Source organism: Leucopleurus acutus (assembly GCF_964270905.1).
Source record: "Leucopleurus acutus genome assembly, chromosome: 17".
In the NCBI taxonomy this organism is placed as follows: Eukaryota; Metazoa; Chordata; class Mammalia; order Artiodactyla; family Delphinidae; genus Leucopleurus; species Leucopleurus acutus.
In genome coordinates this window covers 12,291,440-12,307,135 of record NC_139159.1, presented here as the reverse complement: position 1 = coordinate 12,307,135, position 15,696 = coordinate 12,291,440, and the positions used below count along the sequence as shown (strand labels likewise).

Below are 15,696 nucleotides of genomic sequence, written 5' to 3'. Positions count from 1 at the left end.
CGGGTGCGGCGCTCTGCGCGCTCCGGGTCCTGTCACTGCTGGACCCGCGAGCCTGGCCTGCGGCCCCACCCCCTGGCTCCCAGCTCCTTCCCCGACTCCCGCGGGTTCCAGTCCCGACTTCCAGCTCCCCAGCCCCCGCCCGCAGTCGCGCGCGCTCTCCCCGCCCCGCCCTCGTCCCCCCGCGTGCGGCCGCCACAGCCAATAAGATTCGGGGCCGCGTGCGCAGATTCAAACGGCGGCTCTTGAGGGAGGCTGGGCGCGAGATTCGGCGGTGCGGACAAAACCCTGCAGGAGGCTGTGATCCCTGCCGGGCAGTTCGCTGCGGGGAGAGGGCGGGGGTCGGCGCCCGCGGCGGAGCCGCGCTGCGACAGCGGCGAGGAGGCTGAGAGGTGGCGGGAGGGGCCGGCGGAGGGCGGGAGCGCGCCTGCTGACATGTTGGGGGCATCCGTGACCGGGCCGGGCCGGGGCTAGGAGCGGCGCTACGGACCGGGGGCGGGTCGCGGTCCGCGCCTCAGTCCTTCTGTCCTGCCCTACGGGGGACGTGCGTTCCACACTCGGTCGCCGCGGAGAGGGACCTCGGAGAGGGAAGCGGAGGGAGGGTCGGGGAGAAGGAGCATTAGCCTGAGGCTGGAGGAGGCTGAACTGCGTCCCCGCCCAGCCCGCGCCTATGCGGTACTTGAAGGATGGCGAAGAGGTCGCGCAGGTGGGTGACATCCCTTTCGCCCGGGCCCGTCGGCACAGTGTCGGCTCAGATTCCCTTTCCTTTCCCGCTGCTTCCGCACCAGGCCCTCCCCAGCCGGGGCAGAGGTTTTCTTCCCGCTGCTCCACAGCCACTTCGGCCCGCTGGCCTCAGCGCAGCCGTGACGTGTGGAGTTGGGGACCAGTGTGTTTCAGACTCAGAAAGTGACTAACAGATGCCCAGGTTGCTCTTTTGAGTCGACTCTCCCCACAGCGCACATCCAGACCCCCAAACGTTCACAGCCACTTCTTGGTGGGAGTTGACAGGTAAGTCTGTGCGCTTTCAGGGAATACGCTCCGCAGATGAAAGTGGAAGTGTCCTGCCTGGACGACCTGAAAATGGTGTTCAGAGGGCCTCTTTTTCTCTGAATGACTGGGCCAGTTAAAAATAGGAACTTTGTGATAAACCTGGGTGGGGACCCTTCTGCCGTCTTTGCTCCCTTGAAAGGTGTGGAAGTCCTCTGAGGAATAGCTGAGGAGAGAGGACCTTTTTTGATGTTTACTGTAATTACCATACCCATGTTCTCAGCTTTATGTATGTACTTTTAATATCTTCTACTGGGAAGATGCCACACTGTTACCACCAGGAGCTTGATCTTAAAATAAAACAATGTGTTTGAGTCACTTAATATTTTGTGTGTCTGTTGGGCTCTGACTGTGCCTAAGTGTTGCAAAGAGGTAGGGCATGTTTTTTTGGAAAACTTGCTAGGATGAATTCACGCTTCTCATTTTTATTTATGTCATTATAGTAGCTACTCCTAAATTGTGTGTAGGAATTACTTAGATGACAAAAAACTACAGTATCTTTTAGTTGTCAGTATTATTAAATAAACATGAAAAGATGTTTGACAGGATTTCCAAATGGCTTTATTTATCTAGATCCACAGCCTCAGAGTCTCAACTGGAGGTGTATTTCCCAAGTTGAAATTTAGTACTAGCTTCATTCACTGCAGATTACTGTTAAAAATTGGCAATAAGTACACATAGTATTTGTTGCTCTTCATTTATTAAGTATCTGCTGCATGTAAGGTATCTTTTGCAGCAATCAGCATAGAATGTAGTGAAGTCTTTGTTAGATTATTACTTTGTAGCAACTACAGAATAGATCAAACTCTTGAGGTGGAACAAATGTACACACACACACACACACACACACACACACACACACACACTTCTCTAGAAGAGGCTTTTCAACCTAGGCACTTGATATTTTGGATCAGATAATTCTTTGTATTGGGAAGGCGGGGTGGGAGGGGTACTGTCCTGTGTTTTGTAGAATGTCTAGCAGCATCCCTGGCCTCTACCCGGTGGATGCCGGTAACACCCCACTTCCCCCAGGTGTGACGATCAAAAATGTCTCCAGACATTACCAAATGTCTGTTGGGGGCCAGAATCACCCAGGTGAGAATTATTACTCTAGAACATCAAGGACCTGACTGACTTTTCAGTCTTCAGAAAAGATAGATATTAAAATCTCCTGTAACTATAATTACTGAGGTATTGATTTAGGCCTTTTCTTTTGAATTTTTAAATATACCTTCATTAAGCAAGGTGACAAGTGAATATTGTCAAGTCAATAACAGGAGTTAGTTTATATTCAATGTGTGGCATTACCTACTTATCAGTATTGATGTTAATCTTACTTGAAACAGTTTCTTGGCTAATTCTGTCATTAACAGTTAGTTATGGTTAGACATGGATGCTTGAATGTCAGAACCCTGCCTTCTCCAGTTAGTTTTTCTGTCCATAATTTGCATATGCTTCATAATAATAGGCTAAGAAAGAAGTGATTTAATGATTAATTTGCCTGTATAAGTTGTTTTATTGACAATACTGTGAGCTTTGAGATCTAAACATTAATTGCACTGTTGACTTTTATTCCTGTCAACTGTATAAATTAATTGAAATGTATTACAGAATGATTGAAAGAGTCATAAGTCTGGAGTAGTTAAATGTGGTGGGGTGAAGCTACACTCCCTATGGGAGTATACAGGTAGAAGATGTGATGAGGAATTATCATCTGTGAATGGTGTATTTCTTAGGGTCTTCATACTTGAATGTGTTTTGTGCTCTAAATTATATTTCTTGTATAGGTAAATATGACTTATTTATCTTAGAAAATAATAGGATGTGAAATGTTTTGAAGGATAAATAATCTATTGGGCAAAGTCTAGTCTCATGCCTTTAACTAAATATCTTAATAATAAATATGAACCTAATTTATAGTTGAATGAAAAAGGACATAATTCAGTCACTTTAAAATCTCCACTATACAACCATTTAAGTATTTGATTGAACACTATACTCGCTGTATAAAAGTTTTGCATAAAACTACAGGCATAAATCCTGTAATAACCTCTCCTGTATGATCTGAAAAAAAAAAGTAAAAAATGTTACCTCAGGTTTAAACAACTGAAGGATGTTAGCTCTTTTGATCTTTAAGATAGCTATAGTATCTCTGATCTGGATTTACATAAAGGAAAAGGTTTATTTGGTGTTGTGACTTTAAATAGTTTTTAGATCCCACTGGGGGTTTTAATGGCATAATTTACAGGCAATACTAAAATTGGTATATCTGTTATTAACATGTATTTGATTTTTAACCATATTTATGTATTAAGTAATTAATTTTAGGTTTTAAAAGCCAGTTCTACTCTTAAAAATAAGCTTTAAAAAGTGTCATTTAGACGCTAGAAGGCCTGTTTAAGTAGGAACAGATTCAGGTATTTACAGTTGAGATGACTGGTGACTATACTAAACTGGAAAGACAAAAGCCAGCTCTTTAGGTATGTGGTATGTGTGTTGTAGGAAGCAATTTTATTGTGTTGTTTCTAGTGAGATGGGTGTTGTGGGTGAAGAATACTGAAATAGGAGAACTGATTTTTAAATCAACTTTGTAATTAGCAATATTGTTTGGGGAAAGCAAGTAAACTCTATAGCCCTGTTTTTTGTCTGTTAATATAAGGGGTTTGGATTTTGTGGTCTATAAGGTACCATCTAGCTTTAATATAGTTCCTATTTTGAACTCTTTTTGTAATCATCTTTCCTCATTTAAAAATATACACACACTGATGGAATAAAATAGAAATGTTCTCGCATTGTTTTTGTTTATGGATAGCTAGGTAGAAATCCCTTCAGTATTTATTTCATTATTGCTATTAATGGTCAAATAAAGTCGAATTTGTCTTACTATAATGATGCTAGTTTGCAGATTTGGGAATAAAATATTCATGTATGCAGTACATCGTATTAACCACTGGGTGGCCTGATTTCACTTTATTAAATCAAACTGGTAAATTTTCATCCCTTGAATTCGACTGAACTTAAAAAAATTCACAGTTATTCTGTCAAGACAGTATAATAAAGATGTATTTTTTGATTATGATAAAAATATTCAGACTTGATGCAGCTTGATTTAAAATATTATCAAGTTGAAGTGATTTTACTGGAGCAAATTTTATAGAACTACTGATATTTCTCTAATTCAAATCAGTTTCTATTCAAATAAAAATAAATTTTAAAAAATTTCTTTTAAAAAATTCTTCCTTTGGCACACCACGTTTTATTCTTTTTTAGGTGGAATAATTGATGTCCTTTAAAATTGAACTTCTTTCGAATGTTTTATCTTAATATTCCCAAGTGTGAATAGTTTGTGTATTATTTCACAGGGAAAGTTATGACTATCACATCCTATTAGCTTACACCCCAGTGTAGAATTACTCTTAACCATTTTCCTGGCCTAATGAGTCATAGTATTTTTGTGTGTGTGCATATGCTCTTCATTTTGCAGTTTCATAATCACCCTAATCACTTTGTTCATTCATAATCTACACAAGTTTTTGAATATGGTACTTAGGTTATGCATTAGACAGTTACAGAATAAATATTTTATTTGACTTAAAAAATAAAACTGGCAGAATGATTCTGGAAACCAAGTCCTGAATGGAGATTCAAAGACCAAATTCCTCTTCGGTTTTTGCTTTGTGACTGGAGAAATAATTTCACCTATTTTTACTGTCTTCTAGATTAGTCACCCTAGGCTAAAAATGGTTTATCTATTTACAGATAGATAGTAGGAAGTTGATTTTATTTAACTATTAGATATTACCAGCATTGATAGCTACAATACAGAAATACTAAAAAATGAAGTAGAAAGCAGAAAAATAAAGCAAATAAAACAAATAAAGAAAATGAAATAATGATTTGTTTTGATGGTGTCTAACCATTTTTAAGCAATGGGACTTTTTCATTGTTAAATGGTGAAAGTAGAATATTGGTGAAGTTATTTGTGGGGTTTTATCTCTTCCCGTTTTTATTCGCAAATTGTAGGCATTCTCACTCTCAACCACTGCGCCATCAGGGAAGCCCCTCAGGCAGCTTTATGTTTTAGCTACTGATGAGTTTCTAGGATCTTCTTCTGTCACGCTTACTTGAAAGTTTTATCATCCTTTCAACAATTACTTAAATAATATAGAAATAATGCTAAAACTAAGAGGTAGATAGATTCTAGGGAAGTCCCCGTGGTAGAGAGATGGATTCTAAGAATTCTACTTTAATCCTCCCTCACACTCAACCACTCAAAAAACCCAGCTTCCTGAACATGATGGCCATACTGACGCAAGACAGAGAATGAAACCTCTTGTAGAAATAGAAATTTCTCACAAATCAAGTATGTGGTTAAAAAATAAGGCAGGTTTTTAAAGTTAAAATGAACACGTTTTCAGGAATATTACTCCTTGGAAACTAGTCTTTTGACCAAAATAACATTTTTGGATTCATATCTTTAACTTAACATATTTTGATAAGAATACTGATAAGGTGAATTTTGTACAGATTAGATGTGATGTAAATATTTTTGTGAATACTCAAAATTTATATGGGTGAGTCCCCAAATTAGAAATTGTTTTCAAATAACCTAATTTTTAAAGCAACCTCAAACATGCTGTTATGGAAGGTGTTGGGGTCTGAGGGGAGGGAAGAAGAGATGGGAACCTGTAAAAAGTATTACTAAGGGCTGTTTGGGATGACAGGAAGTGATAATGTTGCAGGGGACAGTTCTAGGAAAGGTTAGGCAATATTAGCAGACACCCCAAAGAACCCCTTCTGTACTGAATATTTTTTTTATGTTTGTTTCAGCAGGTTATGCTTAAAATTCTACCACTTGGAGGTGCATTTGGATTTTGAAAGTTCTTTTTAATAAATGGGAATGCTTTTTATCTCCTCTTAGAGGTATTTGCATTTGTTAAAAAAAAAGTTTTCTTTCTCATGTCAACTTGAGATCAGCTGTATTAAGGGAGGTAAAAGTTTTGATTGGGTTGGGAAGGAGTGAGGTAATTTTGGAATACAGAATACTTGGAGGAGGTGAAAGAGTAAGCAAGAACATTCAGTAATTTTACAAATGTTTGAATGGCAGGTACTGTGCTTGATGAAGAGAGGTGAACGTATTAGACATGGTCTTTGTACTCCTGAGTTTACAATTTGGTTGGGAAGGTCGACAAGTGTGATAGCATTGAGAAGGATGGGTGAGTTCCATGAGTGCGTACAGTGGACAGCAAGCTTCAGTATGGTGTTTTATCTGGTTTACTAGCCTTCTTAGAAATTTATGAAGTCATTGGATCCTGAACCATCTCCAATTTAACAGTTTAATCGTGGCTAATCAAGTGATATTTCTGATAGCTGAAGATGGCTGCAAATAACAGGTATTTAATTAAACCTGTGCTTTTATTTTCAGCATAGTTTAACAAAACAATCATATATGGAAATAGGACTGGCAGATCATTAAAATAGACATTGGCTTTAGGGGAGAAAGTATTGGAATACAGAAGTGCATTAAACTAAAGAAGCAGTTAGGTGCCATAGGTAGGTGGGTGGGGGATTTTGGTGTCTTGTTTGGTCAAATAAGAATAATTTTGGTCCTAATGGAATTGACAAATCAAGGGAAATTAGAAGTTCTGCAAAGGATCTGTAAACAGTATATATTAAATCTAGGCCTTCATTTTCCACAATGTCTGGTACTTAGAAACGTTAAGTAAATATTAGCTCATGTTATTTTCAGATGCTCATAATTTTATTCAGTCCATTGACTACTCAAAATCCTCTAATTCAGTTTATCATAAAGACCTGCCCTCTTTTCTGGGGTTTTGTGCTCTCATGGCTTTAACTGTTCTCTGTGTGCTGGTGATTGCCAAAACTGTATGTCTACCCTAAACCTGTTACCTGAGCAGAAGATCCATGTGCCCAGTTGTCTTCTAGATCGGCTCTGCCTAGTAGGAGAGCCACTAGTCACACGTGGCTGTTGAGCTCTTGATATGTGGCTAGTCGGAATTGCTATGTACTTCTAATTTTATTTTATTAAAATTTTTTTAAAATTTAATTTAATTTTTATTTTTCTGATTAGCTCTGTCTGTAGCTAGGAATTCACTTTGTTGCTCCTGGGCTCTTTCTATCAGCTTCATCTTCTTGTTTTTTTTTTCCTCTTTCTCTTTTGCCTTTGGCACTCTCTTCCCTCCTGGACAATGCCACACCAGATTTTGAAGACTTAAGTAAGAAGAAAAGAATGTAAAAGATTTTGTGATTATGTTGATTACATGTTGAATTGACAATTAAAAAATATATTGGGTTAAATATTATTTATTATTAAAATTAATTTCACCTGTTTCTATTTTTTTTAAATGTGGCCACTAAGAAATTACATATGTGGCTTGCATTACATTTCTATCGGACAGTGCTGTTCTGGATATATCCAGTATCCACCTATATATTTCTCAAGTGCCTTGAAATCAGTCCAAATTGCTTACTCTCCTCATTTCCTTCTACCTTCCAAAGTTCTGTTTCTCCTTCTATTCCATATCTCAGTGGATAGCTCTATTTATGCTCCCAAAGCCAGAAATTTTGGAGTCGTCCTTGAATCTTCCTCCCATGTCTCTCAGATTCATCAGTTGAAAAATCCTTTTGTTTCTACCTTTTTCATATCTCAGGTTTATGTGCTTCTTTCTGTAACTACTATCACGACCTTATTTGGTTTATTCTTTTATGGTTTCTTGATTTTTGTCACATTTAGATTTCTTCTACTCAAGGATGTAAAAAATAGAATTCAACCCTATTATAGTACTATTATGTTTTCATTTTCTTAAGTGTAAAATATTTGCTTCATCTGAAGTTTTTATTTTAAAGTAAGACTTTAGCTTTATTTTTTAAGATAGCTACCCAGTGTCTTACCCTTCATTGAAAAGTCCATCTTTACCCCACTGATTGATATGTTACAATTTACCAAATTCCCATACGGGTTTTGTGTTTTTCCTGAATGTTCTATTCTGTTCCATTGATTTGAGTATCTGCACATGTGTCAGTACCATTCTGTTTTATTTATTGTTTCTCTACAGTATATTCTGATATTGGGTAGTGCTAATTCTCTCTCTCCTTTTTTAGAACTTTTTTGGCTATTACTGCCTGTTTATTTTTCCATATGAACTGTAGAATCAGCTTGTCTAAGTTCCTCTGAAAATCTATTCGTATTTTTATTCATTTAATCTAAATTTATGAATTAATTTACAGAGAATGGACATCTATAATATTGTTTTCCTTTCCAAGAATGTGCTCTGAATGTTTTTTCATTTGTTCTTCTGTGTCTCATAATAGTGTTTCATTGTTTACTATAACTTGATCTGTATACTCAAATTATTTCTACATATTTTAACTTTTTTTGTTGGTGTTGTAAATGACTCATTTCTTCCATTGTGTCTTTTAACTGACTTTGTTTTGTATTTTACCATTATCGTTGCCAGGCCCTAATAATTTCTTACTTGGGGTATTGTGAAAGATTACCAACTGGTCTTCCTTCCTCCATCTCTCCACATTCCTGCCAGTGACTTTTGCTGAAACACAAGATACTGGTCTTTTACTCCCTTACTTAAATTCCTTTAACTCTTTAGGTTAAAGGTCAAATAAAGAATAAAGGTCAAACTCCTTAGCATGACATAAAGGTTATCACTTGGCCTCTGCTGACATATCTAGCTTCATTCCTCTGTGTCAGTAAGAACTACAGCTCCTCTCCATTGTATAACTCTTAATTTTTTTATACTTTGAATAATCTCGTTGGACATATGTCTGCTAGTCTGAGTGGCTTCTTTTCGTCGTAACTGTGTATTCAGATTCAGTGATTGAATTCACATCTTTAAATAAAATTCTTTTTTTTTTTGGTGGTACGCGGGCCTCTCACCGCTGTGGCCTCTCCTGTTGCGGAGCACAGGCTCCGGACGCGCAGGCTCAGCGGCCATGGCTCACGGGCCCAGCCGCTCCGCGGCATGTGGGATCTTCCCGGACCGGGGCACGAACCCGTGTCCCCCGCATGGGCAGGTGGACTCTCAACCACTGCGCCACCAGGGAAGCCCTAAGTAAAATTCTTGATTTCACAATTGTGTTCTTTTCAGTGAGGATGAGGATGATGACCTTCAGTATGCTGATCATGATTATGAAGTCCCGCAACAAAAAGTGTTGAAGAAACTCTGGAATAGAGTAAAATGGACAAGAGATGAGGTAATTATGTGATAAGGCTTACTAATTCCATGCTTAATGATTAATAATATATATTAAAGATATTTAGAAACAAAACATGAGAAAAGTTATCCATCAACTGACTTGCACATTATTTTTCTTCAACCATACATGAATAGCGGGGTTGATATTGAGACTGACAATCAGTTTAGTAAATGGGAGAACTTGTGTTAAATGGCTTCAGTCCTTCTAAAAATGGCCACCAGATATGACATGGAAGAATTGGAGAGTATCTATATTCAGGAATAGGGTGAGGGAGAACTTTCTAATTTTTCATACCTGTTTTAATAGGATGATAAGTTAAAGAAGTTGGTTGAACAACATGGAACTGATGATTGGTCTCTAATTGCTAGTCATCTTCAAGTAAGTGAAACATTATCCTTTATTGCTGACATGAATGATTTAGGCCATGGGGTTACATTTGCTATTTTTCAGAAATGTGTCTACATTATTTTAGATTTAGATTTCCTTCCTAAAAACATCTCTTTTGTTCTGATCTTCCTACAGTTGGAAGCTTTTAAAGTCTGATTTTCTAGTAATTAGTTTATCCAGGGATCTAAAAAGATTAATAATCTAAAACAAAAATGATATGAAGTTTGGGTAGGGCTTTATAAATATTTGCTGATAAATGTTAAAACATTTTGAGAGAAGTTAAATATATTGAAGTATTTTGGTAGCTAATTAATAAAACCAGAAAAAGCTACATTGCTGTGAGAATTAGAAGTAACATAGGATGTTTGGCACAGTTCCTGACATTTAGCATGTGTTCAGTAAATGGAAGCTAAATTAGAAAAGCTATTTACATTAGCTTTATCAGTTTAATTTCAATGGTATAACAGCAAATGAAGTGAACAGAGAAATGCTACAAGGCTATACAGGAACAGCCTAATTATTTTGAAAAATTGATAACCTTAAAATGGATCAGCATTGATGTACAGAAGCTGTAAATGAAGAAGTTCAGTTTGAATAAAAATAAGTCCACTAGGCACCAGGACAGAGCTATTGGTAAATAAAGTATTTGTATTTATATGCTTCTAAATCATCTGTAATCCTGTATATGAGCTAATATCTTTGGAAACTGAATCACTAATGAAAAGTTAAGTGTTATTATTATTATCCTTGTAATACATAGGAGTTACTAGGTTGTGACTTGACTAAAATAAGGCTACACTTATGAATCATTTTTGGAGTTTGGGATGTTTCTACATAAGGTTTTATCCTGGTAAATTCATTTTCCTTTTGAACTTCAACACTTAAATAATTTAACTGGTATATAATGCACATCTTCTATCTAGGTATATTTAGTTTTTACTTGATAACTTGGAGGTTGTCATTTATAAACATCCTTTAAATACCATGAGTGGTCTAATAATGCCTTTCAGGATTTTTTAATTTTCTAGAGTTATGTACTGCTATACTATATGAATCCAGACTGCTATGCTGTTTGAGTTCATCTGTCTGCTTTGTATAGTTGTCTGTTTACTCCCTTTTATTCATCAGTACATTTCTTTATGGCAGTATCTGTGTTGTAGCTTTGCTTTTTGCTGTTATAAGGCAGAGTATAGAGATACATAATTTAACTTCAAATATATATTGTCTTTATAGTCTAAGCAATGCTGACAACTTTAATTAAAAATGAATTTTTAATGTAAAATGGACAAGAGATGAGGTAATTATGTAAAATAAATACTACATGTAAAATAAATACTACATTTTTCAAGAATGTAAAATAAATACTACATGTAAAATAAATACTACATTTTTCAAGAATGCTATTGAATGCATTATTCTCGAAAAACTTTCTTCTTAAGGTTGTGAGATATAAGTTTGGGGTGACTTGCTTTCTGGAAGACAATTGTTCAATAACAAAATCATCTGAATTCTTTCAGAATCGTTCTGATTTTCAGTGTCAGCATCGGTGGCAGAAAGTTTTAAATCCAGAATTGATAAAGGGTCCCTGGACTAAAGAGGAAGATCAGAGGGTAACATGTTCATATTCTTTATTTTCACTGTGTAGGTGGACTTGCTTTTTTTCTTCCTCATACATTGGTTTTTTGTCACATAAATACATGTTTAAATCACTTTGATTTGTTCTCTGAGTTACTGCTGGCATAAGAATTGAAACTTGAGTATCTTGAAATGTAGTTTTTTCAGAACTGAGTCAAACCAAATATAATATATATAGCCTTTGCTGTCTGAAAGTTTGGTTTGCAGAAGGAAAAATACTATCAGCTTAGTCACCTTCTTTAGAGCTTAGGATATAATTTCTTGGTGAAAATTGAGTTAGCATTTTAAAAACAGAATTTAATTTTATTCCTGTTTTATCTGAAAATGTGAGGTGTAAGGAAGTCATTCTTAACTTTCCCTCTTGACCTATAATGAACCCCCAAATAAGACAGATATCAGAGCATCATGTTCCCAAAGAGTTGGATGATTCAAAAGCCAAGGTAATTCTTTGTGTTACGAAAGTGTGAGAAGAATGGGAGAGTTGCTGTCCTCTACTGAGAATTGCTCTTTATGGCATAAATGTTGTTAATGTAGTTGGGAAATTAGAGTATTCTTACTGCCACTCAAAGTAAAAAAAAAACCAACAAAAACCAAAACAAAACAAAAAAACCCCAAACTTCACTAGGTTCAGAACTGATCTGATTTATTTGATGGCCAATGATAAGTTTTAAAATGTATGATTTGTATCCTTTCAGTTTGAGAAAGGAAGAAATGAAAAGACAGTAATTGTAGATCCTTCCTGCTTCCATAATGATTTATTAGGCTTTCAGCTGAAGCTTTAAAAAAAAAAAAAAAAGTAAGAGTAGAAAATGCTTAAGTCTCAACGTTTTTACTGTTATTTCATATTAATGTATGAAACAATTTAACTTACAAGTCACTTTAATTAACAACTTGTATTTTAGATAAGTTTGGAATCAATTTTTGATTGCAAAAAAAGATGGCAAATGCTGAAGGAATAGTTACTAGTAAAATTGTTTTTTTTTAAGTTGTAGTTGTGGTTTGGATTTAATGCATTAAAAATGGCATTCTTGAGTTATGTTTTAAAATTCTGTGAAGGTAGTGCTTTTTTAAAATTGAGATATAATTATGTATTAGTTTCAGATGTACAAAATAATGTATATATTGCAAAATGATCACAAGTCAAGTTAATATCTATCCCCATATGTAGTAAAAATTTTTTTTTTCTTGTGATGAGAACTTTTAAGATCTACTCTCTCAGCAGCTTTCAAATATGCAATACAATATTACTAGCTGTAGCCACTATACTCTACATTATACCCCCATGACTTATTTATTTTAAAAAAGGTAATGCTTTTTTAAACTTTGCTTTCTGTTTCTTAGGTTATTGAATTAGTTCAGAAATATGGGCCAAAAAGATGGTCTTTAATTGCAAAACATTTAAAAGGAAGAATAGGCAAGCAGTGTAGAGAAAGATGGCATAATCATCTGAATCCTGAGGTAAAGAAATCTTCCTGGACAGAAGAGGAGGACAGGATTATCTATGAAGCACATAAGCGGTTGGGAAATCGTTGGGCGGAAATTGCCAAACTACTTCCTGGAAGGTACTTATATAAATGTATATACATTTTTCATTTTTACTTAAACTTGATCTTTATTATGTTACTATTAAATATATTTATAAGTACCCCATGACTTTTATTTATAATTAAAATTTAGACTGCAGAATACAAGCAACTCTTTGCGTTATTTGTAATATCAGTACATTTTGTGGTAAGGGATATAATTAGTTTTTTAATGAAATATTTTATAGTGGTAATTTGTGCAACAAAATGATGGACCTTTAGGTTATGTGAACGTTTAATGCACTCCCAAAATTGTGTTTACACATCAGTGCCATTTAAGCAACCTTCTTTGTACCAACTAAGTTGGAGTGGAATCTGAGTTGAAGAGATTTCTTTCGTATTGGATTCTGTGTATAAGACCAGAGAATAACAAATACACTGGCTGAAAAAAATTGTTACGAAAGTACATTAGAGAAAATTCAATTCTTAATTAATTATGGTATCATTCAGATCATGAGTAGTGTGTATATATCCATGTGGCTAAAATATAGCACTTCCCTCAGGGGCACTGATGTGCTAAGTACACTATACATGGCACTGATTCAAATGTTTCCTAGCTGTCTGTAGTACAGTAGACCAACAATCTTGGGAAAATCCATACCTCACTCGGAAGATACGCACTTGTTTTTTATTGCTGTAATCTCTGTATAGTACTTAATAGTTTATAAAATGCTTTTTACATATATTCTTTTTTTTCTTTTTTTTTAGAGAAAGAAAACATTTTTACTGTTGAATAAACATTAAATCAGAATGTGATGCCCATCATAGGCAATCTGATAAGAGATTGCAAAAAAACGGAGAGAAATCCCACCTTTCACCCACATAGCCAAGCAGATACCACCCATTACATACAGGTTCTCAAGATAAACAATAACTAGTCCTTAAGTCAGAAGACTTGACAGCACCATTTTATCTCACATAGTTCATCCTATTGTACACTTACCTAGCAATTGGAGTAGCCATCTGTGTTAGTTACTTGGCTTTATATAAAGGAAAAACAAACTTCTCATATCTTTTTTAGAAAGTAGTTTTACAACTTGGAGCCAGGTCAGCTAAAGTTGGGCTCCTACCCTCCTGCTGAAACTTGGAGATAACGTGTTATATTCTATATATTCTTAATTAATCTTCATATACTTGTGAAATATGCAGAGCAAACATTGCTGTCTTTGTTTTATAGATAAGGAAATTGAAGCATAGTGTTAAGTTTTTTTATCCAAGTTACTGAACCTGGTCTAGGAACTTCTGATGTTTTCAGTCTTTGATACATCTTTTTACTGTCCATAGAACCTAGCTTAGTGCTTAGCATAAAGTAGATTCTCAGTAAATGTTTATGTATTTTTAAAAATTTATACTACAAGTAGCTGTAGGTTGAAGACTTCCATTTTTACAAGGGGAACTTAGGTAAAAGGGCAGCCAATGAACTCTTTCTTTCGTAGGTATTTTGTTGTAAGAAGTGAAAAAGAATACCAGGATTCTGTATTTTGTGGTTTGCATTTTATGACCATGTTTGATCTTGGCTTTAGGGCTTTTGCCCTCACTATGCCCTTTGCCTGGAATGCTCTTTTTTTTTTTTTTTTTCTGTTCTTGTATAGCTGGTTCATTCTTGTCATTCAGATCTTAGCTTCACTGTAACCTCACAGAGGACTTCCTGGACCACCTAATCAAAAGTACTATAGTTACTCATTTTTCTTATCCTACTTTAAATGATCTGCATTGCACTATTTTTCTTATTATTTATTTTTTTGTTTTTCTCTTCTTTCCTCCTTTCCTGCCCCCATGCTTCCAGTGAGAATGTAAAGCCCCATGAGAGCTGGGACTTTCTTTATCTTATTCACTGCTGTATCTCCAGTGTTTAGAGCTTTATCTGACATAGAGACATACAGTTTATTTTTTGAATTAAAAGAAGTGTCTAATTTCACCAGTTGTAAAAATTTGTTTTAAGTACTTCGTATACTTTATACAGCGTTAACATTTATGGAATCCTCTTTTTCTTTTTAAATATATACTTCCTTAGGACTGATAACTCTATCAAAAATCATTGGAATTCTACCATGCGAAGAAAAGTGGAGCAGGAAGGCTACTTACAAGATGGAATAAAATCAGAACGATCTTCATCTAAACTTCAACACAAACCTTGTGCGACTATGGACCATTTGCAAACCCAGAATCAGTTTTACATACCTGTTCAGGCACATATTTTTAATACCTTTATTATTTAAAAAATATCTTTAGTTGCTATATTTCTTTAGTTTCTTTAGGGAAGGTGTTTAGTTTCTTAATAAGACAAAAACAACATATATTAAGAGGAATAGACATTTAAATTTCCAAACTGAAGAAATAGGCCATGACTAGCTGTTAAACCATTAGTGGAAGTTTATCTCTACTTGTTTTGATTGATAAATATTTTGAGAACAAACTCATTAAAATATTTCCTTTTATATATAATTTTTACGTTATCTAGTTAAGAAACTTAGTATGTACATTTCCTAATACTATCATTCTTTGAATCTTCATGATTCAAAGCTAATGATCATTTGTGCTTTAATAGTGATTGTAGTTTACTTTTTAAAAAAATTTTGTGTAATTGTAGTATTGCTTACCTCTAAGAGTTAAGTGTATTATATAAAATGGTTTAGAGGAGAAGATAGTCAAAAATCATTCAAGCCATCATTTTGGAGTGTGCAGTAAATAATTGGTTCTTTGATGGCATTCAACTTTGCTTTTCCCTCATCACTCAACTGACTGAGTGACTTCAGCCTTTGTTTAGACAGGTTCATTGGAGATCACCCACGTTCATCATAGGGCAAGCTCTGTT

The 15,696-nt window shown here is 35.6% G+C and overlaps 1 protein-coding gene across 3 annotated transcripts in view; it reads left to right on the top strand.

Annotated features, from left to right (window-relative positions):
- Nucleotides 1-683: 683 nt before the first annotated feature.
- The window catches only part of MYBL1 (MYB proto-oncogene like 1), a gene marked incomplete at its 5' end in the record, with an annotated part of 31,148 nt that continues 16,135 nt past the window's right edge, over nucleotides 684-15,696 (top strand). For all 3 annotated transcript variants that reach the window (XM_082858410.1, XM_082858409.1, XM_082858408.1), the window contains 6 exons: nucleotides 684-703; nucleotides 9,168-9,273; nucleotides 9,583-9,654; nucleotides 11,181-11,273; nucleotides 12,640-12,860; nucleotides 14,896-15,070. In XM_082858410.1, the coding sequence (XP_082714536.1) occupies nucleotides 684-703; nucleotides 9,168-9,273; nucleotides 9,583-9,654; nucleotides 11,181-11,273; nucleotides 12,640-12,860; nucleotides 14,896-15,070 (687 nt within the window). The remainder of the gene's footprint in view (nucleotides 704-9,167; nucleotides 9,274-9,582; nucleotides 9,655-11,180; nucleotides 11,274-12,639; nucleotides 12,861-14,895; nucleotides 15,071-15,696) is intronic.